The 27,796-nt window shown below is 54.8% G+C and overlaps 2 protein-coding genes across 6 annotated transcripts in view; one reads left to right on the top strand and one right to left on the bottom strand.

Annotated features, from left to right (window-relative positions):
• HK1 (hexokinase 1) overlaps positions 1–11,849 on the top strand; it is a 112,595-nt gene extending 100,746 nt beyond the window's left edge. For all 3 annotated transcript variants that reach the window (XM_059170062.1, XM_059170059.1, XM_059170060.1), the window contains 8 exons: positions 59–207; positions 517–636; positions 1,503–1,598; positions 3,058–3,157; positions 5,943–6,126; positions 8,010–8,165; positions 9,000–9,233; positions 10,951–11,849. In XM_059170062.1, the coding sequence (XP_059026045.1) occupies positions 59–207; positions 517–636; positions 1,503–1,598; positions 3,058–3,157; positions 5,943–6,126; positions 8,010–8,165; positions 9,000–9,233; positions 10,951–11,095 (1,184 nt within the window). In that variant the 3' untranslated portion in view covers positions 11,096–11,849. The remainder of the gene's footprint in view (positions 1–58; positions 208–516; positions 637–1,502; positions 1,599–3,057; positions 3,158–5,942; positions 6,127–8,009; positions 8,166–8,999; positions 9,234–10,950) is intronic.
• A 555-nt stretch (positions 11,850–12,404) lies between these two features.
• TACR2 (tachykinin receptor 2) lies at positions 12,405–26,091 on the bottom strand. Of its 3 annotated transcripts, XR_009352600.1 has the most exons (6): positions 25,131–26,091; positions 21,059–21,253; positions 17,390–17,543; positions 15,992–16,188; positions 13,157–13,745; positions 12,405–12,801 (listed from the first exon to the last, which is right to left on the bottom strand). XR_009352600.1 is itself a non-coding variant. In XM_059170063.1 (5 exons), exons 1-5 carry the CDS (start codon positions 25,520–25,522, stop codon positions 13,583–13,585), a joined length of 1,101 nt encoding a protein of 366 aa, XP_059026046.1. In that variant the 5' UTR covers positions 25,523–26,091; the 3' UTR covers positions 12,405–13,582. The 3 variants fall into 3 exon arrangements, 2 of the variants coding, with proteins under 2 accessions (XP_059026046.1, XP_059026047.1); XM_059170063.1 differs by having other exon boundaries at positions 12,405–13,745; XM_059170064.1 differs by lacking the exon at positions 13,157–13,745.
• Between the last annotated feature and the right edge of the window lie 1,705 nt (positions 26,092–27,796).

Below are 27,796 nucleotides of genomic sequence, written 5' to 3'. Positions count from 1 at the left end.
ACTGGCTGCCACAAGGTGCTTAGCTGTTTTTGATGTTGTTTATGTTCTTGACTAACAGAGCACGGTGACTTTTTGGCTCTTGATCTTGGAGGAACAAATTTCCGTGTCCTCCTGGTGAAAATCCGCAGTGGGAAGAAAAGAACGGTGGAAATGCACAACAAGATCTATGCCATTCCCATTGAAATCATGCAGGGCACCGGGGAAGAGGTGAGACAGTCTGGCTTTGATGCCACGATGGCCCACGTGTGTCATCGTGTGCGGCAGAGGACACTGAACAGTGTCCTCCGCGGTCCGCCCCCAATCTGCCTTGGGGTGCATGTGGCTCTGCTGTCGTGTCCTTGTGGCCTGCAAGCACTGGGCACCTTCAGCAACACTGCGGAGTTCCCGAGGGTGCGCTCGCTCTGCATGTGTCGGGGCACCTGTGTGCGTGCGTGTGTGCGTGGAAATGTGCCCTGGCGTGCGTGCCCTGAAGCATGAAGCCAGAGAGCATGGGTTATCCCTTCTTTTCTCCTGCAGCTGTTTGACCACATTGTCTCCTGCATCTCGGACTTCTTGGACTACATGGGGATCAAAGGCCCCAGAATGCCGCTGGGCTTCACCTTCTCGTTCCCCTGCAAGCAGACGAGCCTGGATGCGGTAAGTCTCTTTCCTGCAGGCGCCGGATGGTGCTGGCCTCGAGGCTTCCCCCAGCCTCACCCGTCCCTTTTGTGTCGGGAACGGTTCCCACGTCACAGTGGGTTAATCCGGCTTTCTGTCATGCCCTCCGCTTCATTTTAAGACCCTTCTCTATTGATTTTGTATCATTTGCCACACCCACCTCTTCCGGGACACAAGACGGAGGCTGTCAGGCTGGAGGAGCCACGGGTGCCTCCTTGGGTCACAGGTGGGGGTGTGGCCAGGGAGGGAGCCCCCGGAGCGGCATGAGCTCATGTGGAACCTTGGGATTTAAGGCAAACGTTAGGCAGTGCTAGGGAGGCGGGGTTGGGCCACTTCTGGAAGCCAGTTAATCAACTCACCGTGCTGACTTAGGGGTTTTTCCTCTGAAGCATTTTCACATCTCAGCAGCTAGGTCCATATAAACTTGTGTTTTCTGCAGTTTTTAAAGCTCCGCATTGTTTAAGGAGTTCGTCCTCACTGACACCTTTGGTCATTGTAGTCGAGGACAAACCTAGCAAATGTAGAACTTTGTTCAAACTGAAAGTTCGCTTTAGGCAGTAACAGTGTTCCTAAAAGTTTGTATTCTTCACTGACGTTGTTCAAAGACTGTTCTTTAGGGGAACTAGATGGTTATACCAGGGGGTATCTACGTCTCGGTTTCTCCATCTGTGAAATGGGCATTGTGGACCAGCTGGCCACGGGGACCATTAGGAGGGGGTAGGCCCGTGGAGGGCCCCTTCTTTGGGCCTCAGATGCTCTAACCTCATCTCTCTGGGAGTGAAATGTTATGTTCTGCCCAGAAGGACTGATGCCACAGGACTCTCCTGGTGCCTTTCCTCTTTCAGGGAATCTTGATCACCTGGACGAAGGGTTTTAAGGCAACTGACTGCGTGGGGCATGATGTAGCCACGTTACTAAGGGAAGCGATAAAAAGGAGAGAGGTAACTATTAAAAAGATATTTTTTAAAATTTTCACTGTTGGGGGGGTTATAAAAATTATCCTTGCTGGGTCGTAAAGAATTCAGACAATACAGAAGCGTGTGTGACCTGGGCAGGCAGATTCCCTAAACTGTCAGCAGGTAAACAGGAGATGAATGGTTTTATGTTGTTAAAGGATGGTTTAAGAAAGGTAAAGTCATGACTCTCTGACAGCTTGAAGAAGAAAAAAGCAGCCCCTGGTGACTGGGCCCAGTCAGCCTTGGTGGCTGGGCTCCTGGTGAACATGGAGTATGACTCCATAACTGATGGAATTAGACAGGAAGGAGAGGAGTCAGTACTCATGTCTGCACTGAGCACGCACTCAGACAGTGGCCCTGTTTCCGGACAGCCTCCAGGCCTGGGCAAGCCCCGCTCCGAGCCCTCCCGGAAACCATCAGCCCATGCTCAAATCCTGGAGTGGGTGCTTTCTAACCTGTTCCAAGATGCCCATAAGCTGTGTCACCCTCGTGGCACCTGGTCCCTGTGCCCGGCTCTGTTTGACTGTAGGTGTATTTCTGATGGTCTTTGGCTGGAGGACATTGAAAAAATATAAAAGAAAATTCCAGAAATGTTGTTTGATTTATCAATGAGGGAATTAGTTAAAAAAAAAAAAAAGTCCGAATGCCTGTAGTTCAAAAGAGTAATCAAATGCACCAGCCATGGGGAAGGCTGATGTGAATGGGTTTTTGAAAGAGGGATGGGTTGCACCCAGCAGAGTACGTAAGACAGCTTCCATCCCATCACAAAAAAACCTGGTGACCTTCTTTGGCCCACATCAGCGCTGTCCCCGTTAGCATTCTTGACCCTAGTTCTGTGCAGAGACCGACCCATGTACGCACATCTCGTAGCAGGAACCCTACCATACGCACACTATTACACCTTGCTTATTTCCCTTAATGTGAGGAAGGCATCTTGTCCTGTCATCACACAGAGACCAACGTCCTTTCCTGTGGCCACACAGCAGCGTGGTGGTTGCTGGAACCATGTCTTAAACAGGTTCACACATAGCCCCTTCTGATCTAGATTTCTGGTCCGTGCAAGCCATGCAGTCAGTATCTTTGTGTACCTGCATGGCTGTTTCCGAAGGACGGGTTCTGAGGAATGGATATTGGTGTTCTGTTTTGCCTTCTGGAAGGCTCTAACACTCTGAACTCCCGAGAGAGAGCTGCTCGGCCACAGTCTCTCTTTTCTCCATTCAGTGGTTCCCTCCAGGCTGCCTCTGTGGCACTCGGCAGCATCTGTGAAATGGGTGGAATGCTTCCTCTCTTTAACTCTCCAGTGTCCGATTCATCATTAATAGCAGGTGTTTAGTTAGTGAAGGAATATTTAGTCACCTCTTAAAGACTGGTGAGGAAGCTGTTTCAGTTGAGGCACCACGAAGCACTATGCCTCCCCTAAAGCCGTGTCCCTTTCTTTCCAAAGGAATTTGACCTGGACGTGGTGGCTGTGGTCAATGACACGGTGGGCACCATGATGACCTGTGCTTATGAGGAGCCTACCTGCGAGGTTGGACTCATCGTAGGTGGGTGTCCTGGAAAGTCTGTCGCTTTGGGCCAGGGAAGGCTGGGTTTTTCTGTTCTGTGGGGCCATAAGCCAGCAGCTCAGTCCTCTGTGGGAGACACTCTATCTGTCCCTTTTGTCCTCTTACTGCCTCCAGAGTTTGGAACAAGGTTGCAGAGCTGTCAGGGGACTTTGTCCTCCCAACACTCAACCCCAAGGCTCGCGACCAGATAGCCAGAGTGGAGCTGTCCTGGAACAAGGCCCCAGATGGCTCACAGGGCTTGGGTGGACAGGGTGGGAGTACCTGGGGCCGGCCTGGCCACCAGGGCAACCACTGGGCCTATAGGGAAGGCCACCCGGCAGGAGTTGAGGGGTGAGAGCCCATGACTGGGAAGGCAACAGAGCCCTCCCTCTCCCCTGACTGTGGGCAAGGGCCAGAGAGTAATCTCGGGCACCGTTTTGCTTCTAGCAGCCACTGTCCCGTGAGCAATCCCAGCCACTTGGGTGGGCCACAGAGAGGTTGGCTCTGGGGGGACCCTTATAGTCCAGACACAGGAGGGGTCTGGACTCGAGAGCACGTCGTATCGGAAGCATATCAGTTCGGGCTGTGAGAAGACCATTTGTCCCACTGAGTCTGCTCCTGGTGTCCGAATGTTGGGTGAAGGCCCTATTTCTTGGCCAACCTCTGTAGGCCCTACCTGGTCAAGGAGGGCCAGCAGGCCTGCTGGGCAGACCCTTTGCTAAATGTCTGGGAGATGGGGAGAAGGCCCCTGAAGGCTGCCTTCCTGGTGCTCGGGAGACCTTTTCATTTGTAAAACCATTTTGGCTCCTGAGGAAATTCTGAAAACTGGGGAGCAGCTGCAGGTGTAAGGTTTTGGGGGCCTGACTCTGGGGCTGTTTGGTTCCTTCCTTCCTTTTGCTAAGCTTTCTTCGCCCACCCCTCCCAGCACCTCAGCTTCTGAACGGGCTTAGGTGTGACACGCAGATCCAGAGTGACACAGCACATTATTCCCCACGCCAGGCTGGGCCTGGCCTTCCTGCTCAGTTCAGGGCTGCCTGATGAGCCGTTCCTGGCAGCGGGTGAGAGCGAGCGGGTGGGGTGGAGCTTGTCCCAGCCCCGCCCCCTCCCCTGCCACGTTCACACCCACTTCCTCCTCCCTCCGCCCATCCATCCCTTTGCTTCTGACGCCCATTGGCAAGAAATATGATTTATATGTTTCGGCTTTCTGGGCACCCCTCGCTATTTCTGGGGCGGCTCTTCTCTTTCACACTTTAGGGTGAAAGGGAGCTGAGAGAACAAAAACCCCAAACAATCCAGTGACCACAGGGAGAAGCGTTGGTGAATTCTACATACCTTTCTTTAAAGGGAACGAAAACAACCCAAGCCCTTTTGGTCCAGCTAGTGGGGACTGCCTTGTGTCCCCCAAGGGGGCTGAAAGTCTATCTGTATCCCATCGAGGCCGGGTTGGTGGTGCTCTGGGGCCTGGTTACAGGGAGTGGGGACCTGCTGGAATTTCTGTTAGAAATGCAGAGTCCCAGGCCCCGCCCCCCACCTTCCACTTCAGAATCTGCATCTTAATAAGCTTCCCAGGTGACCGAGGTGCAGATCCAAATATGGGGGGCAAGCATTCCATGGTTGGTTGGTTGGTTTTACATTTTCTAGTCCCTTCACAGAGATAAGGCCCAGGACCCCGGAGATGGGGATGTCGTGGTGACGGAAACTGCCGAGAACCGTTTCAGACACTTCCTCTCAGTTTCCGTACTCGGCTCCTCGGGGATAAGAGCAGCAGACCGTTGGTGGTCCCACCACAGTCCTTGCGGGCCCACAAACTAGGCAGTTCAGGGACAGAGAGCAGAGGCTCCTGGGTCCCTGGGAACTGTATGTCAGACTTGGTGTGTGCACCCAGACACAGGTCCCTTTTCTCAGGAGCATCCTCAGGTTTTCAAGGAGGGCTGTGACATCAGACTGGCAAGGTACTGCCACCTTGAGAAAGGTGCCATGGATGTGCTGGGATACTGTGGTTCCCTGAGCCAGCTGTGAGCTTCATTCTGAAGCACGTGGGGGAGGGGACCAGACCGGCGCAGTCCATGACCATTCAATCCGTGAGGATGAGCGGACATCCATGGTGTGACATGATGTGACAGCCCCAGTGTATTTATTTTATAGATATGTGTGTGTGTATGCAGTTGTGTGTACGTGTGTGCACGTGTGGAGAGAAATATTCTTCCAATCTGAATACTGCCTAAACTTTTGCCATTGAAGACCTTGTTCTTTCTTTTTTTTTCCTTTTTTTTTTTTTTTAAGATTTTATTTATTCATTTGACAGAGAGAGCACAAGTAGGCAAAGTGGCAGGCGGGGTGGGGGTTGGGGGAAACAGGCTCCCTGCTGAGCAGAGAGCCTCGTGCAGGGCTCGATCCCAGGACCCTGAGATCATGACCTGAGCCGAAAGCAGAGGCTTAACCCACTTAACCCACTGAGCCACTCAGGCACCCTGAAGACCTTGTTCTTTGTTGTCACACTGTCTTCTGTTAAAATAAACAGAGCTCTGCCTAGGCAGGTAAACCCATGAGGGCCTTGATTTTGACGTCCTGGTTTCAAGTAAGTGAATCAGATGCTCTCTGGGTAGTTTAACTCTGACTCTCTTTCTATTTCGAGCTTTTCCTGGAAAACAGTAGGAAAGCAAAGCTGTTGCTTTATTTGTCGCAAGAATGTACCCCCCTCTCCCGGGAGTCCCGGGCCCCAGGCCCTCCCAGAGACCCCAGGTCCAGGGACCACGGCCGGTCACTGCCCCCTTGTGTGTTGCAGGGACCGGCAGCAATGCCTGTTACATGGAAGAAATGAAGAACGTCGAGATGCTGGAGGGGAATGAGGGGCGCATGTGTATCAACATGGAGTGGGGTGCCTTTGGGGACAACGGGTGTCTGGATGACATCAGAACGGTCTATGACAGGCTGGTAGACGAGTATTCTCTGAACGCTGGGAAGCAAAGGTAACTCTGCTTGGTGGCAGGGGACACATGGGGGGCCAGGACGGTGAGGGTGGAAGGCTGTGGTCTGCCTGTTGAAATAGAAGAAGCTTCTAGTAGAAGTGGAGTTTCGATATAGGCTTAGAGACTAGTCCCTCAGTTTCCCTCCTGGCCTTTGTTTTTGGCTCAAGGAGAGCAGAGAACCAGGAGGATGCCCCCACCCCCACCCCTGCACCGTGGTACATGGTATACATGGGCCCAGGTGGGTGTCCTGGCCAGGTGCTGCCTCTGCCCAGGAGTCTGCCCAGAGGACAGGGTGGCAGCAGCCACACCGCTTCCCTCAGTGACTGTGTTCATTCTGGAACATTCTGGTCTTTCCATTGCTCTATGTTTCTTCCCCATCAGATTAATAGAAGCCTCTTGGTCAGCAGGTTTTTGTTTTGTTTGGCGGAAGTAAAATGCACTTGACCTGCAGTTGTCAGAGGGCACAGTGTGTTAGGATGTGGCCAGTGGGGGCTTCTGTTCATTGTCCCCCAGCCCCCTGCATCGCCTCTTGGCATTTTGGAGCCTGGGTCCGATGCCCTGCCTGAGATACATGTCTATCCTCCCTACGGACAGACCAAGGACTCCTTATCTGAGGCTCCCAGGACTCAGGCCATCCTCTGCTGTCGCCCGGATGGGTTGGTCCGAGCTGTGTCCCCAGGAGCAGGAAGAAGCACTGGGGCGGGGGGTGGGGGGGGAGGGCGGGCAGCACCTCCCAAATGAGACTTGTCCCCCAGCCACTCTCAAGATCTTCGCCTTTTCCAGATACAGCCATGCTGTTATTTACTCAGTGGTTTTCTTTAAGTCAGCTTCTATTTTTTACTTAAATTTAAGGAAGGAGAACGAGGGGGAATCCAGGATTATTGTAAACAGATGATAATCGTAAAATGAACAATGCAAAGACGAGCGTCACTCGATTCCAGCTCCTGTTTCCCACCGTAGGCTCTAAACAAGGATCCCCTGGGTCGGCAGGGCGGTGGCAGGCGGTAGAAGGGTCAGAGCCCCATCAGTAGAGGGGTCAGAGCCCCATCGGCACCACACTGAGCTGGTGTCCTTGATGGTGTGAGGAGGACAGGAGGGGAACTGATGACGATAGCACCATCTTATGGTTGGTTTTCCTTTGGAGCCCCTGAAATCCTCTGTAGGGCCCCGTGGACTCTTCCCAGCTTGGGGTCACTGGGACTTGAGTACACGAGGGCAGGAGACAGAAGCCCCAGGAACAGGTTGCCCTCAGGAGCATGGCAGCCGCCTCAACCCTCCAGCCTGGGTGGCTTCCTCCCTATGCTGAGGGCTTGACCAGCGCTCTGGGCTTTTTCAAAACCTTCCAGAAATTTAATGGGAACTTTCCCCTCATTGTCTTCTTGTCCCTTTAAGACTCAGACCAGCTGTTTGCTTATTCTGCAGATAATTTATTGAGCACTTGACTGAGAGCCTAGGACTGCATCTGTGCTAGACCCTGGGCCCCAAAGCTGAGCGGGACACGGGTTCTGGCCTCTCGGGTCTTCTGCGGCAGGGCCAAGAGAGGCAGTGTCCCTGTGTGCCTTGTGACGGGAAGGGAGGATGTGTGGGAGCCTGAGGGGGCAGATAGAACCCGGTCGGGGGGCGGGGGGGGGGGACAGGCCTTTTGGAGGAGAGTTTGGAGCGGAGAGCCGGAGTGGGGTTCTGCCAGACAGAGGCAGGAGGGAGATAGTTCAGCAGTTAAGACAGGAGCCCTGGTGATTTCGGTTCCGAGCCTGGGGAGGGTTGAGGCCCCCTCAGCCCTTCCTGGCCTCCCTCTGCCTCCGCTGAGCACAGGGCTGGGTGTGTGCGCTGGTGATGCAAGACCAGAGGCGGTCCCTAGACAGCAGCCTCTGCCTGTGTTTCAGGTACGAGAAGATGATTAGCGGTATGTACCTGGGGGAGATTGTCCGCAACATCCTGATCGACTTCACCAAGAAGGGCTTCCTCTTCCGAGGGCAGATCTCTGAGACACTCAAGACCCGGGGCATCTTTCAGACCAAATATCTCTCCCAGATTGAGAGGTGAGCGATGCTGGCGGTGGGGCGGGGGGGTGGGGGCGTCCCCACTGTTAGAGGCCCACATGGCCTGGCCCAGGGTGGGCGGGGTTGGGGGGTTTGTGATGAGCGTGGAGGCCCCTCACAGTACGTTTTGTCATGTGTGAGGACTTCCTCCTCCCTCTGGAGTAGTATAGACCCTGAGCAGCTACATACTGAAACCATATAATTTTATTATTAACGATTTTCCTTTTCTTCACTCGGAGCATTATGTATGTTTGTTGGAAGTCAGGCGAGTAAGCTGTAGGACTCCGTGTCAGGGTGAAGCTCCTCACAGATACTTGTGTCTAGGGCGCTGAGCCCAGTAGAGCCAAGAGCCACAGGTCTGGTCCCTCCCGCGTTCCTCTGAAAGGCAACCTGGGACCGGGCCGCTTGCTCACACAGGAAGTGTGCCCCATGGTGGGTCACTTCTGTGTTCTTGTGTGCATGGACCGCCCCCTCCCTGCCTCTGCCCTCGTCCCTGGTGGCCCGTGAGAGCAGGTGCAGGGCGCTCTGCATAAGCAAAAGCCACCTTGGTTCTTAGAATGGTCGTGGAAGCTGCGGTACCTGGCCGGCTCAGTACACAGCTCTTGATCTCAGGGTTGTGAATTTGAGCCCTGTGCTGGGTATAGAGGTCACTTTAAAAAATTAACTTAAAAAATAATTAATAAAACTAAACAAGTAAATGTTTTGGAGGAAGGAAGCCCCCACAGCCCTCCTCATGCTAAGTACAGTGGTTTGCGGCTGGTCCCCTGGTGCGGGCTCCCAGGCCGCTCTGTGGAGCCCTGCTTCATCCAGCCTTCTGGGTTTTGTCCACCGCAGTGACCGATTAGCGCTGCTACAGGTCCGGGCCATTCTCCAGCAGCTGGGCCTGAACAGCACCTGCGACGACAGTATCCTGGTCAAGACCGTGTGCGGGGTGGTGTCCAAGAGGGCCGCGCAGCTGTGTGGGGCGGGCATGGCTGCCGTGGTGGATAAGATCCGTGAGAACAGAGGGCTGGACCACCTCAACGTGACTGTGGGAGTGGACGGAACACTCTACAAGCTTCACCCGCAGTGAGTGGGGCCTCTGCTTGGGTGGTCAGAGCGTCCTGCGCTGCTGAGGTCCCTTGATGGGTTATGGGCCCCCAGGATGTGAGTCCCCCCGCCCCCCCACCGGGATAATTCCTCACCAGGACACAGCCGGTTGTCTGGTAGCAGCTGAGGAGTGGCTCCGAAGCTTGTTTTGTTTTGTTTTGTTTTTATAAAGATTTTATTTATTTATTTGACAGAGATCACACGTAGGCAGAGAGGCAGGCAGAGGGGGAGGGGGAAGCAGGCTCCCCACTGAGCAGAGAGCCTGACGCGGGGCTTGATCCCAGGATTCTGGGACATGACCTGAGCTGAAGGCAGAGGCTTAACCCACTGAGCCACCCAGGAAACCCAAGCGGCTCTGAAGTTTAACTGAGATCCTTGGAGAAGAGTGGCTTTGCTTGGTTCAGCTTACACTGGTGGCATAGATTTCCTTCTCCCCGCTCCTCCTGTGCCCCTCTCAGGTCAGGCAGCATCCACGGGGAGGGTGGGTGTGGCCTTACTCATCAGCCTGGGTAGCTGCAGCCCGGCCAGGAGGCTGAGTTTGGTAAGCGGGGAGAGGCAGTGGGGACGGAGGGAGGAGGGCGCCTTGTCTTGTTCACCTGCTAGATCAGTTTCTCAAGAGGCTTCAAGGCAGGAAGAGGAGCGGGGAGGTGCCTCCTTATGGTCAAGGGTCTGACGCTGTGCTCGGCCCCGCCGGCTCTTTGCTTGACCACATATCCCAAAGCTTGGCTCTTCTGAATGGAGTGACCCTACTATTGTCTAAACTGCGGTGCTTTTGCCAGTGAAGAGACTGCCGCTACTAATTACACTGGGACCATCCCTGGTAATCGGGGCCATAATGTCACTCTCCTTAAAAGCAGCCTCATGCAAACCAATGTGGGCATATGCTTCTTAGCTCATGGCCATGGCTGGGGAGGGAGCCAACTGCTGTCTGTCCCGGTCTCTCCACCTTCACAGCTGTCCTCTGTGTCCCCTGGGGCAGCACACCGGTGGGGCTTAGAAAGCTACGCTCTTGGGCTGTGATCCCCACACCATCATTTGGAAGCCGTGCTCAAGTGCCCCACAGTCAAGTGTCCTTGTCCTCATGGCCGATGGCCACGGGCAGGGCTGGAAGGTAGTATAGAAGTGTTTGGGGGGAGGCCCAAGCAGGGCTCCGACAGCGGGCAGGTGGGCTCACCCCTGAGAGCTCCATTGGTCTGAGCTGCTTCAGCCTGGCCATGTCTTACTGCCCAAACACAGTGTGGGGACCCAGAATCACCTGTCATTGAGGGTCTCTGTCACCGGGGGCCTGCCGCTCTTGGCCTTGGAGGCCAGGTGTTGGGCCATGGACAGTGATGGACTGGGGACCTCGAGGGGCCGCAGCTGAACTGACCCGGCACTGGGCCACACGCAGGCGCTGTCACCCTTCTCCGTATCCTGTTCCCCAGTTGCCTTGGGCTTGGGGGATGGCTGGGTCTGAGCACGTTATTCCTGGCCTGGCCCCGATGAGCCTTCTGGTCACTTCGGTTTAGATTCTCAGCTGTTCCTCCCTGCCGGAAACTGAGGAGATGGGATCAGGGCAGATCCAGTGTCCCCCAAACCCTTCTCTAGAAGCCCCTTGATTGTCCCCTGTCATTAGGGTCCTGAGCCATCCTCTCGTGGGCCCGGCGTCTCTTCACATCTTCGCCACTTACCCTCCTCTGTGTGTTTTCTCTCTCAGCTTCTCCAGAATCATGTACCAAACCGTGAAGGAACTGTCACCAAAATGTAACGTGTCCTTCCTCCTGTCTGAAGACGGGAGCGGCAAGGGGGCTGCCCTCATCACGGCAGTGGGCGTCCGGCTCCGGGAAGAAACGAGCAGCTAAGGGTCCCAGTCCCCCGGCCTGCTGCCCCTCCGGCACGTCTCTCTTCGGGCGGCCACCCCTGTCCCTCCCAGCGAGCTGGGCCGGGAGCCGCGGGCGCCAGAGCCCGCCATCGCCGCGGCGGGGAGGGGACGCAAGCCAACTAAGGCGCATAACGTAGGGTACAAAATAGAGCGTGTGCTATTGATAATCTCTCCCCACTCCGGCCCCCTCCTCACCCACCCTGCCACTCTGCATGATCCGATTTCAGCCCGGTCGTCCGCTCCCCACGTGTGAAGTTTAGTGGCGCCCATTTCCGGTTTCTGCATTCATCCGACAGAGTTATTTATTGGCCCAAGATGAAAAGTCACGCCATCTGACAGGCCGCCTGGGCCTCCACAGCCCGTCCTTGGGGACTCCTCCCCCGTGGGAAATGTATTCTCACCAGCAGACACTGCCGGGACTCCTCCTCCCAGGGGCATCCGAGTGGCTTCCTCCCGCCCCAGCCCCCACTGCTGTCTGGCGTCCCGAGGTTCCCATCGCGACGTGTCCATGCCACTGAATCGTGTGTCCGTGGAACTGGTCAGAGCCACGCTGTGACAGTCTCGCCTTCTGTCTGTCTTGGGGGTGCGAGGGGAGGTGGGCAGTTCTGCGGGAAAGTGTCTTGTCTCCATTTGGGTGAAAGGAACGAAACCAACGAACAGTGCCCTCCTTGGAAATTCCCCATTGCTTTTGTGAGCCATGTTGTATGACCTAGTAAACTTTGTACCAATTCAAAGACCCTGAGTGATGCTTGCTGGCTGGAGGTGGGGAGGCCGTGCAGTGATGCCAAGGAAACTGAGCCGTGGGGGGGTCCTGGGTTGGGAGGCTTGGAGGGGAGTGCTTCAGCCCCTGGCCTTGGTTGAGTACTGTAACTTCTCTGTTCTCCGCAGAGTGTCAGCGAGCTAGCGTTTTCCAGCCCCCGCCTGGCCAGTTCCCTGCTGTAGCCCCCGGGTCCCACCCCCGCACCTTTAAGAAGGTAAAGTGGTGGGAGGCCTCTGGGATCCCAGGGGCTGTTTGGGTTTAATGAGAGGAGAGTGGGCACTGGCTCTCCCCAGATAGACGCCCCCCTTCATCACCTTCTGCCAACTCCCAAGGGACCAGAGGGTGTAGACCCCCGCTCTAAGGCGGATGAAGTCTCAGGCAGCCCAGGGAGCAGGTTGTCTGCACTGTCCTCCTCTCCCCTTCGAATGAATCCCTTCTGTAGGAAACTGTGCCTCCCCTGACCCTTTTGTCCCCCTCCCACCCCACAGCCTGCCAGTGGATCCCACATCAGCCCACTTCCCATGTCCTGTGCGGTTTAAGGCCAGAGTCCCTTTATTGGGCACCGTGATCTCTGAGGGGGTGCTGGGCGCACCTAGCATTAAACTCTCTTGCTGTGCATTTACAGTGTCACGTGGTTCTTCTGGAGGAGCAATGGGGCGTGCGAGGTGAGGCAGCAAGTGGGGAGAAGTGTGTCTTTGGGGTGCACCAGGCCAGGCCTGGAGCTCTGCCGGAGTCGCTTCCTGCCCGCCACCTTCTTGCTGCTGGAGTGAGGGGGACCACTGCTGCTTGCGCCCTGGAGGCATCTGTGTAGCATGGCTGGCTTGGTGGGGATAAAATTCACGCCTGCTGGTTCTTCAGCACTCCACGCTAGTTTACAGGCCTCACTTCAGTCTTCCTCACAGCATTCCTGTGAGGCAGTTTTGCCCCTGGGAGTAGAAGAGGCGGAGAATCAGAGTGACTTGGCCCAGGCAACACAACCGAGACTCCTTTTGACTCTTTATCCACCTTCTACACTGAGCTGGGTCTGAGTTCAGATGCCCACGCAGAGAAGCCCCAGGTCAACTCACAGCTTTCCAAAATAAGCCGCTCCCTCCCCGTGTCTTTGGCCTAATACTAAATCAGTATCATGGCTGGGTGCTGTCCGCAGCTGTGTTCTGTTTGGTTTCACCAATAATTATACAAATGTGAGCCAAATGTAACAAGTCTGGAAGGCTCACAGATTTGGATTTCTGGTGTGTCTGGAAGGATCCGGAAGATCTAGCAACAGTGGGTGCCCATTACCTCATGACAACCTTTGTCCAGAGGTGGTCAGCTGCTGTCCCCTTTAGATGCGTACGCCCTCCACTTCATACCGTTCCCTGTTACCCCAGCGCTGGAAGTCACTCCTTGAGTTGTATGCCCCAGGAAGGCGTCTGAGCTTGTGACTCCTGGATTAGATAACTGTTCGCTCACACACTGTCTTCCTGGACTGTTACTGGCTGATGTGAAGCCCCATCAGAGAGGGGGCTGGGCCCTCTTAGAGTTCACATCTACTTGCCGTGCTCCTGGCCCATCTTGTTTTTCCGCGGGTGTACTGAAGGCTGGAGGATGGGTCAGACTTTCAGACTGGACCTCTCCACTGGCTACTTCTCCAAGGGTGCCAGGCACAAGGCTTCAGGGTTCAGCAGGTACCCCATGTTGGGGACCCCTGGCCTGCCCATTGGTAGCCTAAGAGGGGGCGGTATCCCCGGCCATGAAAAAAGTCTCTTTAGTGTGACATCGGTTGGCCCTCATGGAAAGGGATGGAGTGTGGGTCAGCTCAAGCTTATCCTCCTTAATGGGTGTGACCCACGGGCAGCAGCGGAAAGCAAGCCGGAATCCAGAGCGAAACCTAGGTGAACAGGGGGTCACCTTGAGCAGACGGGTGAGGGGGACAGTCTGGGAAGTCCCCCCACCTCCAGGAGCCAATCTTCTCTCCAGAGGAAAGTCATCCTCTCACCCCTGTCTGTCATTGTTCACTGTGCCTGAGTGGATTTGAGTTTTGGAAACGCCCAGAAAGAATCTGGAGCTAAATCTAATGAGTGAAGCGGGTGATTAAGCCTAATTAGACCGTTTGTTATCACAGACAGAAAGAAACCAAATACAACTTAAAGAAATAACAGATTTTCTTGTTTGACTTGTTCCTTGGCTTTTAAAGGAGTATTCTAGAGGTTGAAGAATTTTGGACTTTGGCCATGTTGGGCAGAGTAAGGATGCTCTCCCAAGGGGGCTGCTTTGAGGGAAATCATGCACAGGGAACAACTACATTTTGGTATATTTGTTTAAAAAATAGCTCTCCCCATGGCCGGACTAAAGGTAAATTAGAAGGGGAGGCAGATGGCAGTGGAGGAAATGGCCTGGGAGAAACAGAACACTGGCTTGTCAGGAGCAGAGATCAGTGGGACCCTTGGTGACAGCCACTTGACTGTTCCCAGGGGACAGAGGTTCCATGTTCCAGAAGAGCAGCCCTGACTTCGGTTCCTCACCTTGCAGCTCTATAAGATTCCATGGTGTGGCCCAACAAATGCCTCTCTTGTGGGAGCTTCACGGCCTCTGCTGTTCCCTCTGCTGGATGCCTTTCCCTACACAGCTGCAGGGCCCACTCAATCCTCATCTGTGCTCAAAAGAATCCTCAAGAAGGCCAACCCTGGCCATGCTATAAAAGTGCTTCCCCTGTGCCGCCGCCTCCCCCCAGCACCTCCTGTCCTCCCATCCCCAGCTCTGGTGTTCCTTTTTTCCATAGAACTTACACCTAATACACTATGTGGTTCATCCACTTGGTGGATTCTGGAATTATTTCACAGACTCTCAGACTCTCAGGGACTGCGTCACTGGGTAATGGGAGAGAGCCCATGCACAGACAGGGAGTGCTGGGGGCCCCTCCCTGACTATGCCAGTTTCTGGGTCCAAGTTCTCCTAGAAACTACATCAAGAGAAAGGTGTGATGTGGGGTCAAGGTTACAGGCCTTGGAGTTCCATAGAATCCTGGTTCCACTGCTTGCTGTATGAGTTTAGGAGTGTTCCTTTCTGGGGCTCAGTTTCCTCAACTGTAAAAAGGGATAACACCTCCCTTCCTCCTATCATCTTCTTACCTCTCAGAAGACAATGGAAGTTTCTAGCACACATTAAATACTCAAAATTTTTTTAAAAAAATCACAATTCTCTCACTTTGTCCTGGCCTGGCCCAGGTGGCTGGAATATCTGGGCAACAAAGATCCTAACGGCATGATGAGTGGCCTGGACATGTGGGCAGGCGGGTGATAAAAGGCTTGAACACAGAGGCCCATGGCCAACCTTATCCACATGGCTGTCTTGTAGAGACCAGGACTGTGTCCACCTCTCATCTCTAACCTGACCTCCTTTTGGGTTTCCTGAAGGCTTCCACCTCTCCAGGTGCCCCAGAGCAAATGCCAGCCCCTCTGGGGGGAATGCTGATTCTCCAGAAGTATGGGCTGGGACAACCAAGGGCGTCTGAGGAGTGACAGCTTGGTTCCTTCTTCCCCGACTGTCTCTGCCAAGGTCACACTCTTCAGCTGTCCCAGAAATCCCCGTGGCAGCAGGAAATACCCTCTGATCTCCCGAGGGAGCAACCTGCTCCCTTACCAGTCTTGCCCCTTACTCCCCCGTGAGTGCTTCATACTGCTGGGGCTGGTGGGGTCACCTGGCTCAAGGAAACGTCTCATTGTGGGAAGCTCTTGAATATGTCAGGACAGAGGAAGTCCCGCCCTCCTTTACCAGGCTCCTTCCTTTCTCCCTCTTTGTCTGTCCTATGGCCTCTCTTTGACCCTGCTCCTCCCTCCATCTCTCTGTCCCTCCCTTCTCTCTTCTCCTGGCCCCAGATGTAGGCCCTGAAGAGAGGGCAGGAACAGATGGATGGTGACAGCTGTGGCCTGGGCAATGGGACAAGGCCTTGGGGAGGAGGAGGGGCCTCGAGCTGGGTCCCCAAGGGAGTGAGGATTGTGCTGTGGGCTCAGTATGAGGACAGCAACCCATGCGGGGGTGGAGGGCACAGGCTCACGCTGTGCCAGGGAGCCCAACTGGGGCCAAGGCCACGGGTCCCTGAGGGCCAAGGAGAGGGGGACTGGGATGAGGGCTCACCGGTGGTTGAGGCAACAGTAAATGATGGGATTGTACATGGTGGAGCTCATGGCCAGCCAGAAGAGCGCCAGGTACACCTGCTGGATGAACTTGTGGTAGTAGATGTCCTCTTGGAAGTTGCCCAAGATGAAGTAGAAGTGGTAGGGAAGCCAGCAGATAGCAAACGTCACCACCACCAGCACCATGGTCTTCACAAACTGGGCCGGGAGAGCCTCAGGTCACACCTCAGCCTGGAAGCAGCATCCCCTCCAACCTCCAAGAGTGGCGGCAGGACGCCCCTCATCCCTGGGAAGCCCTCAGTCTCCTGGAGCATTCATGGTCTTGACCCCTAGGCCCTACACCTCTGCCCGAACTGTTGTTCTTTCTTTCACATCCTTACTCCTTGAAGCCCAGCTTGGGGCTGCCTCATCTAGCTGGTGTCCCAGACCCCTTCCCTCAGAGCAGCTCCCCTTCCTGCAGAGTGGGTGAGCTCCTAACCCAATTCTTGGGGGATCCCCTATGCCAGCTATGGTTCTCAGGTGCCCCTCTCTCCATCTGTCATAACCCTTCTATCCATGGGTAGTAAGACTCTAGTCCGGCATCCCAGCCTCTGCCCAGGAGCCAGCACCCTGACCTGTCCCTCTCAAGCCTGGTCTCTGCAGGCTCAGTACGCCGTGAGGAATGGAGGGCAAGCCAGTGATGGCAAGTGGAGACCAGCTCGTGGTGAGAAGGGACACTCAGATGGTGTCCCATGTCTGCCTACTTCCCTGAATTGCCTTATGAAAAATGCCCAGTAGCAGACATGAAGCCAAGAGGGGAACCTCATACTTGAGATTAACCATTACCTTCCTTGGACTCCTAACAAGAAGGGCACGGCAAAGATAAACTTTCCCGAGAAGAGAGTAGAGGAGGTCTGAATCATAGAATGCTCTATCGGGACCCTTGGAGGGCCCCAATGGCCGGGAGGAAGGACGACACTGGCACTTGGGTTGGAAATCGAAGGCAGACTGCATGCAGCTGGACTCCACGGATGGGAGCTGTGCATTCCAGCATTTGAGAATTCTCTTGTAATTCTATACAGAAGCCTCCCGGAGTTCCACAGGGCTTCTTAAATTCAACATTCCAATTATGCAACATGTCATTCTAAGATTCTTCAGAATACCTGCAATTCTGTGGGGCTTTAGGATTCTCCAAACATTCTGGGGGAGTTCCTTCCATTTCGCATTTGGCCAAGGGCTAAAGTGTGACCTCCTGGGAAGAACTCAGGCTCAGGCGGGGCTTTGCACTGGGGGAAGTTGGGATGGATCCCGTGCTCACCCGTACAGCCAGAGGGGCGGGCTCCCGAAGGGCGGTGCCCTGAGGCGGGCCCCGAACTGACCCCGCCCCCCGCCGCCGCCGAGCCCCGCCCCCGGCGCGCACCTTCCTCTTGGCCCGCAGGTGGCGCAGGCCGGCGCCGTGCATTTGGTGCTTGGGAACCTCGCGTCTCCAGAGCTTGAGGCCGATGACACTGTAGGTGAGGAGCATCACCACGAGAGGCAGCACGTAGATAAGGACGATCACCGTGAGGTGGTACCTGGAGGGAAAGGCAAGGGCCTGGGCATGGGACGGCCAGGGAGCGACTTCTGCATCTGCCAGCGCTCAGTTTCCCTGTCCCCGCTCGCACCCCTGAGCCAACTCTGGCCGGCCACCCGGGGCCACCTCCCAAGGCCTTGATTTAACATAAAGGGGTGGGGGGGACAACATTGGCGAGCATATATGCCCAAAGAGGGCTTCGCCTGCTGCAAAAGGGACACCTGCTTTATCTGTGTGATTCTCCAGATGATAGACAAATACTACCGAAAAAGGAAATAAATAGGAATGAAAAAGTCAACCAAAGAGTATATTTGTTTAACATTTAAAATGCCATTAACCACAAAGGAGGAAGTAAAATGACTAATTCCATTCTCACCAATTCCATCACCATTCCATCCCCCGCGGATATCCTTACCAGGGAACAGGCCAGGGGCAAGAGTTCCAGGCAGTACAGGATATGGGTCCTCTCTTCCTGCCAATCAGCATTTGGTTGGGAACACAGCTCACAGCTGCAGGCTTTCTCTCACACCACCTTAGAGCAAGTGGCCCAGATCACCCTGACAGTCACTCATCTAGTCCCTGCGGAGGACACCTTGGGCTGTGTGGGGCGGTTTCCTTTCCTTTTGGAAACGAAATGTGTGTGCTGCCCTTCTGGTTTCTGAGAGATGCTGCAGCGGGGACACCTTGTGAATGAGGTGAGACCTGAGACCTGCGGCCCTGTCACATGGCCTTTCTCTAGGACGGCTGAAGTGTTCCCAAGGCCCCATGATCAGTGTGCCAGACTTGCTGGGCCCCTTTTCCAGAGGAGCTGCCACTCAGAGAGGGGGGGGGCAGGGGGCTCCAGCAAATGTCTTCCCTAAAGCCTGGGTTGAGAATTCTGTTTGCTTGCTCTTTGGGCAAGTATGCTAATTACAAAAGGCTTGTGGGCAGGGGTGCTCCTAGATGCCCAGATCCTCATCTAGTCCGGCTGTGGAGCAGGTAAGGGCAGGGAAGGGCAGTGAATGCCAGACCTCCCTCACTTTACCTTCGTTGTAAGGTCACAGAGTGTCTGAGTTAGATAGACCTTGAGGATCAGCAGAACCACCTGCCTCAGTGTCCGGAGGGGGAAAGTGAGGCTCAGAGAGGTGCAGAGTGTCTGTGACATATGAAACAGCTCCAGAGATTTAATCAACACTCAAAGGATTTCCCTATCACTGAAGGCCAGCTCTGTGAAGTCAGAACTGAGTTCTCTTTCAGGCTCTCACTTCAAAGTGTGACTTCAGGGTGCGCCCAGGTGTCTCAGTCGGTTAAACGGCAGCTTTTGGCTACAATCATGATCCCAGGGTCCTGGCTGGGCTTCTCGCTCAGTGGGGAGGGTGCTTCTCCCCTGCCTGCGGTTCCCCCTGCCTGTGCTTGCTCTCTTCCTCTCTTGCTCTATCTCTCTGTCAAATAAATAAAAATCTTTATTAAAAAAAAAAAAAGTGTGACCTCAGGCAAGTCTGACCTGTCCCTCGGTCTCAGTTTCCCCATTTGTAAAACAAGGAGGTAATCACTAAGATCCTTCCCAAGTATGAGTGACATTCTTTCCTTGGGACATGGTTCAGTATAGGAATTCACTTGGGCCAGGTTCCTATGCAGAAATGAGCACCAAGGAGCCCTGGGGATCATCTGGGGTCTGCCACAAATAAGGACTGCCTCCTCTCAGAGCCTGGGCGTTTTTGTATTTTGATTTTGGGGGTCTATGTGCGTTTTCCTGGACAGGGCATTTGTAATTTCATCAGGTGCCTACACACCCAGGATGGGAGATTGTAAGAATGCAACCCCCTTCCAGATCTCAGAAGCGCCTCCAACAAAACCAGCACATTTGCACACATAAAACCAGGTTTTCCCCATACCCTCGCAGAATTCTAGGTAACACCAAAGTATCGCCTTCCTAGCTCAACGTCTGCCCTCCTGTTTTCCCTTGGTGCCTGAATCAGGGTTGGAACTCACCATCCCCGCAAAACTGGTGCTGGGTCCCCAGAGTTATTTATTACTGATCCACCTCTCAGGGAGAAAGGCCTGTAATAAGGTGGAGAAACACTGCCCCTCAGCGGTCATCCATAAAATACTCTGCTCTCCACCCGTCCCCGAGCCTTCCCTACAAGGCCACTAGCCTTGGAGCGACCAGACCTTCGGAGCAGGGTGGGGTGCAGAGGGAAGGCAGAGACCTGGCAGGACCCGCCCTCGAAACTCATCAGTCCCCAGGAATGGGCTTCTCCGGCTTCTTCCGTAGCACTGAAGGCCACGCAGCAGCGGGACCCTCTTCTGGCCGGTGCTCGGGGCAGACGGAGCCGGTGTTGGGGGCTGGGGGGTGGGGGTGAGAGGGACGTTGGGGGAGGGGTGTTCAAGGAGGCGGGGCCTGTGTTGTTGCGGTGACCTGGCCGCAAGGCGCCCACAGGGGGCACATCCACCGGCCTCTGGCTGCTGGGTCTCTATTGGGCGAAATGGGCCACCTCCAGGTTCGCTCTCATTTGTTCCCTGCTTAAACTACCGCATACTGGGTGCTCGTTCGAGGCCAGGAGCGGCGCTAACGGCTCAGTGGCCTGGCTCACCCATGCTCGCAGCACCCCCCAGCGAGTGGTCTTAGGATCCCCACGTGAGAGGGGGGCCAAAGTGACTACGAAGGGTCCTCCAGCCAGCAGGAGACAGAGCAGGACTCCCAACGACTGCGTTCCAAACCTCAACCAATTGTTGTCCCTCTGCTAAATGACCTAGTCGCATGCCTGGGCATCCGGAAGCCAGAACGTAGCAAACCGAGGCTCGGAGAGGAAAGAACTTACCCAGGGTTCCACGGTGGCCAGCCCAGGTCTGAGTTCTTCTGCCTGGTCCTCAGCGGGAGACCGGCACAGGCAGCTTCCAGAAAACACCTGCCCTTTCCGCCTCAATACACTGACCCTCTGTGGCTGAACATGTACAGTGCCCTCCCCCAAACACACCCCCTACACACATTTCCACACACCTGTGAGCACACCCACTTCCACGGACATGCTCCTGGACCCTCTCTTACACATGTGCACACACACGTGGGTGCATCCTGGCCGCTCAGTAGTACCATATGCATACCCTCACCTAAGGACGTCCCTGTCCTTATCTGAGTGGCGGGGTGGCGCAGAAGGGGGTGGCGCTCCAAAATGGCTCTGCCCAGATTGAAGCCCTTGCGTCACCACCTTCCAGCTGTGGGACCGTGGGTGTATTACTTGGTTTCTAGTGCTTTGTTTTACTCCTCTGAAAAATGGGAATCATAAGACCTGCGTGCCCCATAGTGTTAGGAAAACTGATTGGCTTCGTGTATATAAAGCCTGACTCTCAGGAAGGGCTAAGTGTCACTTGGTGTACACATGGACTCACATAATCCCAAACACCCTCAAAAACGCACGTGCACCCCCAAGTGCATATGCACAAGCATGTACATTCTCAAGCCTATGCACCTGCACATACACATGCACACAGACGTGTACACACACACACTCATGCTCCCCACCCCCCAGGCCTTACAAAAGGAGTGTCTTGCGGCCGTTGTCCTCCGGCCAGACCACGACACACTTGGTGGCACCTCGGTCCATGGTGATGGTGGAGTAGAAGCACTGGGGGAAAGCGAGGGCCAGAGCCAGGAGCCAGATGCCAGCGATCACCGCTCTGGTGCCCAGGGCCGAGAGCCGTGGCTGGAAGGGGTGGACAATGGCCACGTACCTATGAGCAGAGGGCTGTGTGAGCTATGGGCATCCTCCCATCAGAGCAACCCCCATCCCCTTCTCCAGGACCCCGTAGTCCCACTCCCCTCCACCCCCCACCACTGCTAGGGACTTGCAGAGAGCTATCCAGGCTGGTGACTCTCCCACAGCCCTAGCCCCTGAAACCCCAGCCCAGGCCCACCTCACCACTTCCCTCTGACATGAGAGAGTTGTGCGGCCACACTGGAAGTCCTCTCAGGACATTTGCTTGAAGCTCAGCCCAGCTGAGCCACTTGGCCCTATGCCAGCCCCGCTTGTGCGCAGAGACCTCAGCAGAAGCAGACAGTCTCCAGGACAAAGCCCAAAACCAGCACCGCCCGGCTTTCTATGGTGGTGGACATGCTCTCTGTATGTCCGGTTCTGTGCAGAAGTCACTAACCACACGTGGCTATGAACCCCAGAAGCATGACTAATACAACTGAGGAACTGAATTTTAAATGTTCATTAATTTAAATGTAAATAGGCACATATGGCTCTAGTTACAATATCAGACAGAGCAGGTCCAAACCTTCAAACTCAGCGTTCAAGGCCCTCTGCACATGGCCGATGCACTTTCCAGCCCCTCTCTCCCACAGCCACTGTGGGAATGTTCTGCAGTCTCGTGGGGCTGAGGCCTCATGGGTTGGGACCCCGACCAGGGATGGAGAGCTGGGGTAGCCACCTGCTTCCCAGGTCAAAGGACCCGAAGAGCTCTATCCATCAAAGACCCAGGACACGACCTGTGCCCCCATACGGCTTTAGTTGCTGCCTTGGAAGAGGAAGGGTTTGGGATTAGGTTGGGGCTCTTTTTGTATCATGGACCTGTTGGCCATCCAATAAGGTCCATGGGCCCTCCACAGATTACGGTTTTTACAGGAATAAATTACACGAGATTAGAGAGACAACCAGCTATCCTAAAATACAGTTATCCAAACATGAAGTAAGGATGCCTGGGTGGCTCAGTCAGTTAAGTATCTGATTCCTGGTTTTGGCTCAGTTCATGATCTCAGGGTCGTGAGATCAAGCCCCGTGTTGGGCTCTGCGCTCAGTGCAGAGTCTGCTTCAGATTCTCTCTCCCTCTCCTTTCCTCTCTCTCTCTGTTTCTCAAATAAATAGAATCTTTACATATATAAAAATTAGATTTGGGGCAAAGCAAAACACACTAAACAAAAGGATCTAGCAGGAGGTCTGGAACCCATGGTAATTTTTAAGTAGTGATGGTTACTGGCGATACTTGGAAATTTCTGCACAGCAGAGGTAGCTCTGATTTGACAATTTGACATTGTCCCAGGCACTGCTGGGGTCCCAGCAAAATGTGGTGTGCTGCCTCTGTTTATAATGGTGATTTTTAACTCCCACAGAAGCTCTTAACCCTTGGGATTTCTGTGCACAGTTCGTGGTCATGGGTAACGCGCGTCTAGGCTAGATGATTGTTGACCTTCTCCCCGAGACACTGACCTTCTCCTATTACTGTAGCTGGGCTTGGGGCCTGCTCCAGACCTCGGCAGTCCTGGACCCTGGACGAGGGTCTCAGCAGGGCAAGAAGAGAGGCCATTTTCCTCAGTGCCCTTCCCCACAGATAAGGCAAGTGACTAGTAGGTCAACTTGGGGCTTGGGCTCCCTTGTTGTTCTAGGAGGTGGGGCGGGAAGGAGGGGGAGCTTTTCTTCTTACCCTGCTGGTGGAGGGGCAGGTCTGGGACTTTGGATTCATACTGATCTAAATCTGAATCCTGACTAAGCTACATTCCAACAGTAGAGTCTTAAACAAACCACCCGAGCCCCCTCGAGCTTCTCTTTCCTCTTCTGTAAAGTGGGCAGACGGTCATTTGTGCACCTGTGGCTGTGTGGAAGGGCAGCGAGATGTTTGAGAAAGGCTTGCAGACTGGTGGGGATTAGAGTGTGAAAGCATGGTTAGTCCCATGTATTTATTCCCTTTCAATCCACCAGAAGTGGCTTTCGTCCTGGATGATGCCTGGGCCTTCCTCTCTGGGATTGATCCAAACCTTGAGACGAGGACTGGACAATCGGATGTCCTTGCCCTGCCCTGGGCAGTTCACATCCTGGTGTTTGGGGCACAAGAGGAGCACTGACTCCCTGTGCCCTGAGCTCTTCCACACTGTCTCTTTGAGGTTAGCCTGCCTTGGGGCTCCTCATGCACACCAGGCACGATCCTGCCATGGACCTTTGTTGCTGCCGTGCCCGCCCCCTGGAATGTTCTTTTCCCGCAGCTAATGGGGCTCACTCTCTCTCTCCCCTCCTCCTTCCATCTTCGCTCCAATCCTACCCCATAGAAGGGCCGGTTCCATACCCTGTCTGGCCCTACGGCCTGCCCCCAGCCTAAGACACAGCCTGGCCCCTCGGGCCCCCTTGCCCTTCCCTGGTATCTTCCCACAGCACTCATGACCTCAAAATACAACATACCATTTCTTCATGCACTTATTGTTTAAATCCCTACCAGGCAGGTGTCTTTATCTGTTTGCCTCCCCAATGCCCAGAACAGGATCTGTACACGGTGGGCATGGAACCGTGGGAATGAAGAAATGAACGGATGCGTTCTCACTATTACCACCCCAATCTCTGGACACCGTCCTCTCCCATCCAGATTATTACCAGCAGCCTCCTGCTTGGTCTCCTGGCTCCCACCCCACCCCCTCCAGTCCGTGTGCCCCCCACTGCCCCCCACACCCCTTTAAAATGGAAGTTCCACGAGGCCTGATTTCCAGGACTATTTTTCCCACTACATATATCCCCCCAGTGCCTGAAACAGAGGGAACACTCCAGTACTTGTCGAGTGAATGAAAAGGAAATATTAGTGGACTTGCCGAAACGTCCAGGGGGACTGAGGTGTTGCTGGTGGGGGGAGGGGTTGAGGTCGGATGAGGGATGTGCCCTTCCTGAGAACAGAGAGCTCTGGGTTCTGGGCCCCTGGCCCTGTGCCCGACTTGCTGGCAATCCTACTTGTCTTGATCCTCATGTCCCAGGTACAAACACAGAAGCGTGGCCCACACAAACGGTTTTCACACTTCTCTTTTCATTTTTAATGGATAGAAATCCATTTCTCAAATTTAGGAAAACTCCATAGAAAAACAGCCCAGAGCAGAGAAGCCAGCCATTACGTGTTGTTGGGCCACATGTTGGCGGGGGGATTGAGACTAGGGGGGTTAATGGGGGATAGTGGGGCTCATGCTGCCTCAAGCCATCCTGACAAGGGGTCTGTGTCTCTGAGGGTCCCAGGCCCGTCCCATCTCCTACACGCACCTGGTGTCTTTCTGTGTCCCTTTTCCTTTACTGTCTGTCTCAACTGGACTCCCCCAGGGTCACACAGTCCCCTTCTGAGTCCAAATTGTGCCCTGCCGGCCCCAGCCAGCTTCAGAAGGACTGTACATGGTCCACGGATCCCTCAGCACCCTGAGAACAGCATCAGGAGAAAACTGGACCCATTATAATTATACAGTAACTGTATGCAATATTCAATTCCCCCATATCCTCTACCTAGGAATAGGAAATCAATATAAACAATTTCCTTGTAATGAAAGACACCAAAAAAAAAAAAAAAAAAAAAAAGATCAGCTCCAAAGAAGAACATTCCAGTAGGTCCCTAAACACAGCCGCTCTCTCCCTATGGCCTTGAACAACTGTCCAGTACTAAGTTCTTTTGTCTAACCTTAGCTTTGCCTGCCTTGGCTCCACAGTCTCCCGTCCTCCAGAGGCATCCTCTTGGATCACAATGTGGCCGGGAGGCAATTCCCTGAGCTCTACTCTTAACTTGCTGTGTGACTGCAGGCACGTCACCAGCCCTGTCTGAGCCCCAACCAAGTGAGACCCTTTCCCCCAGCTCCCCCACGGCCCCCTCTTGCCTTTCAGCGGCGATAGCGGTCATGGAGTAGATGCTGACGAACATGGCCATGATGGGGAAGAGGTTCTGGAAGTAGCAGAAAGCTCGGCCAAAGTACCAGATGTTGTGGCTGGCGTAGACGAAATTGAAGGGGGCGTTGAAGGTGGCCATGCACAGGTCAGCCAGGGCCAGGTTGACAATGAAGTAATTGGTGACTGTGCGCATTCTCTGATGGGCCAGGATGATCCAGATGACTGTGGCATTGCCCATCACAGCCACCAACACCAGGGCCAAATAGGCGGTGGCCCACAGTGCCAGCTGCCAGCTGGGCATGGAGAAGGCTGTGACGCCCGTGGTGTTGCTCTCAAGGCTGGACGAGATGTTGGCGTCAGTCACAATGACATGGGCCCCCATGGCTGTCCCTGGGTCTGGGACAAGTGGCCTGCTTCCTCTCTCCTCCTGAGCCCTGGTGCCCTGCCTGGATGTGCTACGGAAGAGAAATCCTCTTGGCTGCGGGAGTATGTGGGGGAGAGAGGAGTAGGTGCAAAGCCAGGCACTCGGGGAGACAGGGGTCACTCCCAAGCTTCAGGTGAAGGCGAGCTGGGCTGAGTAGAGCATCGGGTCCAGAGCCGTTCACCCTTCAGACTCCCATGTCCTGGCCAGACTTCTCAGATGTCCCATGGAACTCTAGAATCCAAGACACAGTTTCAGAGCAGGGAACATCATTGTCAATCATCAATCAACTACTTTTTTCCTGCAGAAACGAAGGACAGATTCCAAAAGGGGACGTCCCCAGCCCAGCTCATTCAGTAAGTGGGTAACAAACCAGGACTCCAACCCAGGCTCCTCCATTTTGGAAACGTTCTGGATCAGATGAGCACACAGCAGCAGCCTTTGGATTCCACGGGTCAACAGCACAGCGGGCTTTCCTCCAGGCTTTGAGGAGCAGGCTGGCCTGCGGTCGGGGACACGCTCACCATTCTGCTAACTGCCAGCCCTCAGAGCCACGACCTTCCCTGCTGCTCTCCCCAGCAGGGTGCTGAGGGCCTTGGCAGGGGTTCAGCTCTAGCTCCCGCCCCTCGTCCCACCCCCTGCTTGGATGGCGCAGCCTTGACTCTCCAGAAAAGATTTAGGACTGGGTGCCAGAGCAGGGAGAGATCCAGGGGGAAGAGGGGACGGCAGGGGTGGGGGCTGGCATGGAGGCACCATCCTGGGGTGTGGGGGTGCGTGTTTACACTCTCGGCCAGCCCAGGCCAGGGGCCGCATCTAGAAAGTGATCAGGAGCACACGTTGGGAGCTGGGCTGGGGCTGAGACTCGCTGTGTGATTCCAGGCAAGCCTCTTAAGGTTACCGAACTTCAGCTTTGTCATCTGAACAGAGATAGGACACATCAGGGCATATCTCACAATGTGTTTACGAGCTTTAAATGAGATAACGTACGCCAAGCCTAGTTAACATGGGGAAAAAGCAGGACAGGGAGTTGTAGCCCCAGAGGGGACCCGGTAGTTGGCTCAGGGTTCGGCAGGTGGGAGAAGACAGAACTCAGAGTGCTTCTGGCAAGTTCTTGGGACAAGGAGGGGGCTTGCTGCCTCTTCTGTGAACCCCAGAAAGGCCAGAGGGCTGCACAGGCGTCTGCTCTTGGTGGTTCTCTCTGTGCCTGGGGTGGGGGGGGGGGAGCGGGAGACCACGCGACGCTGTGTCTGAGCCACTGTGGGTGGCTGACGTGTGGAAGTGCACACACCCAGACACGCGCACCTGTGCACACCTGTGGGGGTGCGGACCCTGAAGGTAGGGGGCAGTTTCAGCAGGGCAGGGTGTGGCCCCCATGACAGCAGAAGGGGGCTCTCTGTCACCAGCTGGGGCAGACCCATGAGGCTGCTGCACCCAGCGTGTGTGGTCTCGGGGGATCCAGCCTTGCCCCTTGAGGGTCCCTGCTCCTCGCCTTGGCACCTGCACTGTGGGGCCCTCCCAGTGCCGGGTCCGGACACAAGTGGCTTCAGCCCCAGCCAGGTCAGGGGACAGAGGCCTGTTCCCTCTCTGGAGCTGGCCACCTACCTCCAGACGTCTGTCCCTTCTGGATGGGCCTTTGCTCTCTCTGGCGATGACAGCAGCACCCACTCAGTTTGCAGGCTTGTTTCTGTCTCCTTTGTCTCTTTGCTGTTCTGTCTCTTGCTCCCCGGCAGCCAGAATTTGCTGATCCTCAGGGGCAAGCACAGTGCCGGGCTGGGACCCTGAGAGCACATCATCAGGTCCAGAAGTCCCAAAATAGCACCTGGTCCCCCTCCCGTGACAGCCTGCCACCTTCCATGGATGGGGATTCAACTTTGGAACTATTAAATCTAAGGGTTTTCATTCACCCCTAAATCTTGCAGCTTTGCACCTGCGTCCTTGCTTTCTCAGGGCTGACTCGCCGAGTCCATCACTAGACAAGCGTCTGGAAGGATAGGCTTTGTGTTCATAGGAAAAGAACTCTAAGGTCCTTTAGCTCTTCTGGACAAATGAAGCCTCCAGTTTGCTCATGGAGGTTTGTGTATGGGAAGGACACATGGCAGGAAAGGCTGACCATGGGTTCTGGCCAATCGGCGGAGCTGATTCTGATCTTAGAGGCAAGGGTTTAGAGGGTGTTAGAGAGCGCTTCGGGAGCTCCCCTGGGGAAGGAAGGGGAGGAAAGCCAGAGCGGGTGGAGGA

This window comes from Mustela lutreola, chromosome 4 (genome assembly GCF_030435805.1).
Source record: "Mustela lutreola isolate mMusLut2 chromosome 4, mMusLut2.pri, whole genome shotgun sequence".
In the NCBI taxonomy this organism is placed as follows: Eukaryota; Metazoa; Chordata; class Mammalia; order Carnivora; family Mustelidae; genus Mustela; species Mustela lutreola.
This window is presented reverse-complemented; position numbering and strand designations above follow the sequence as displayed.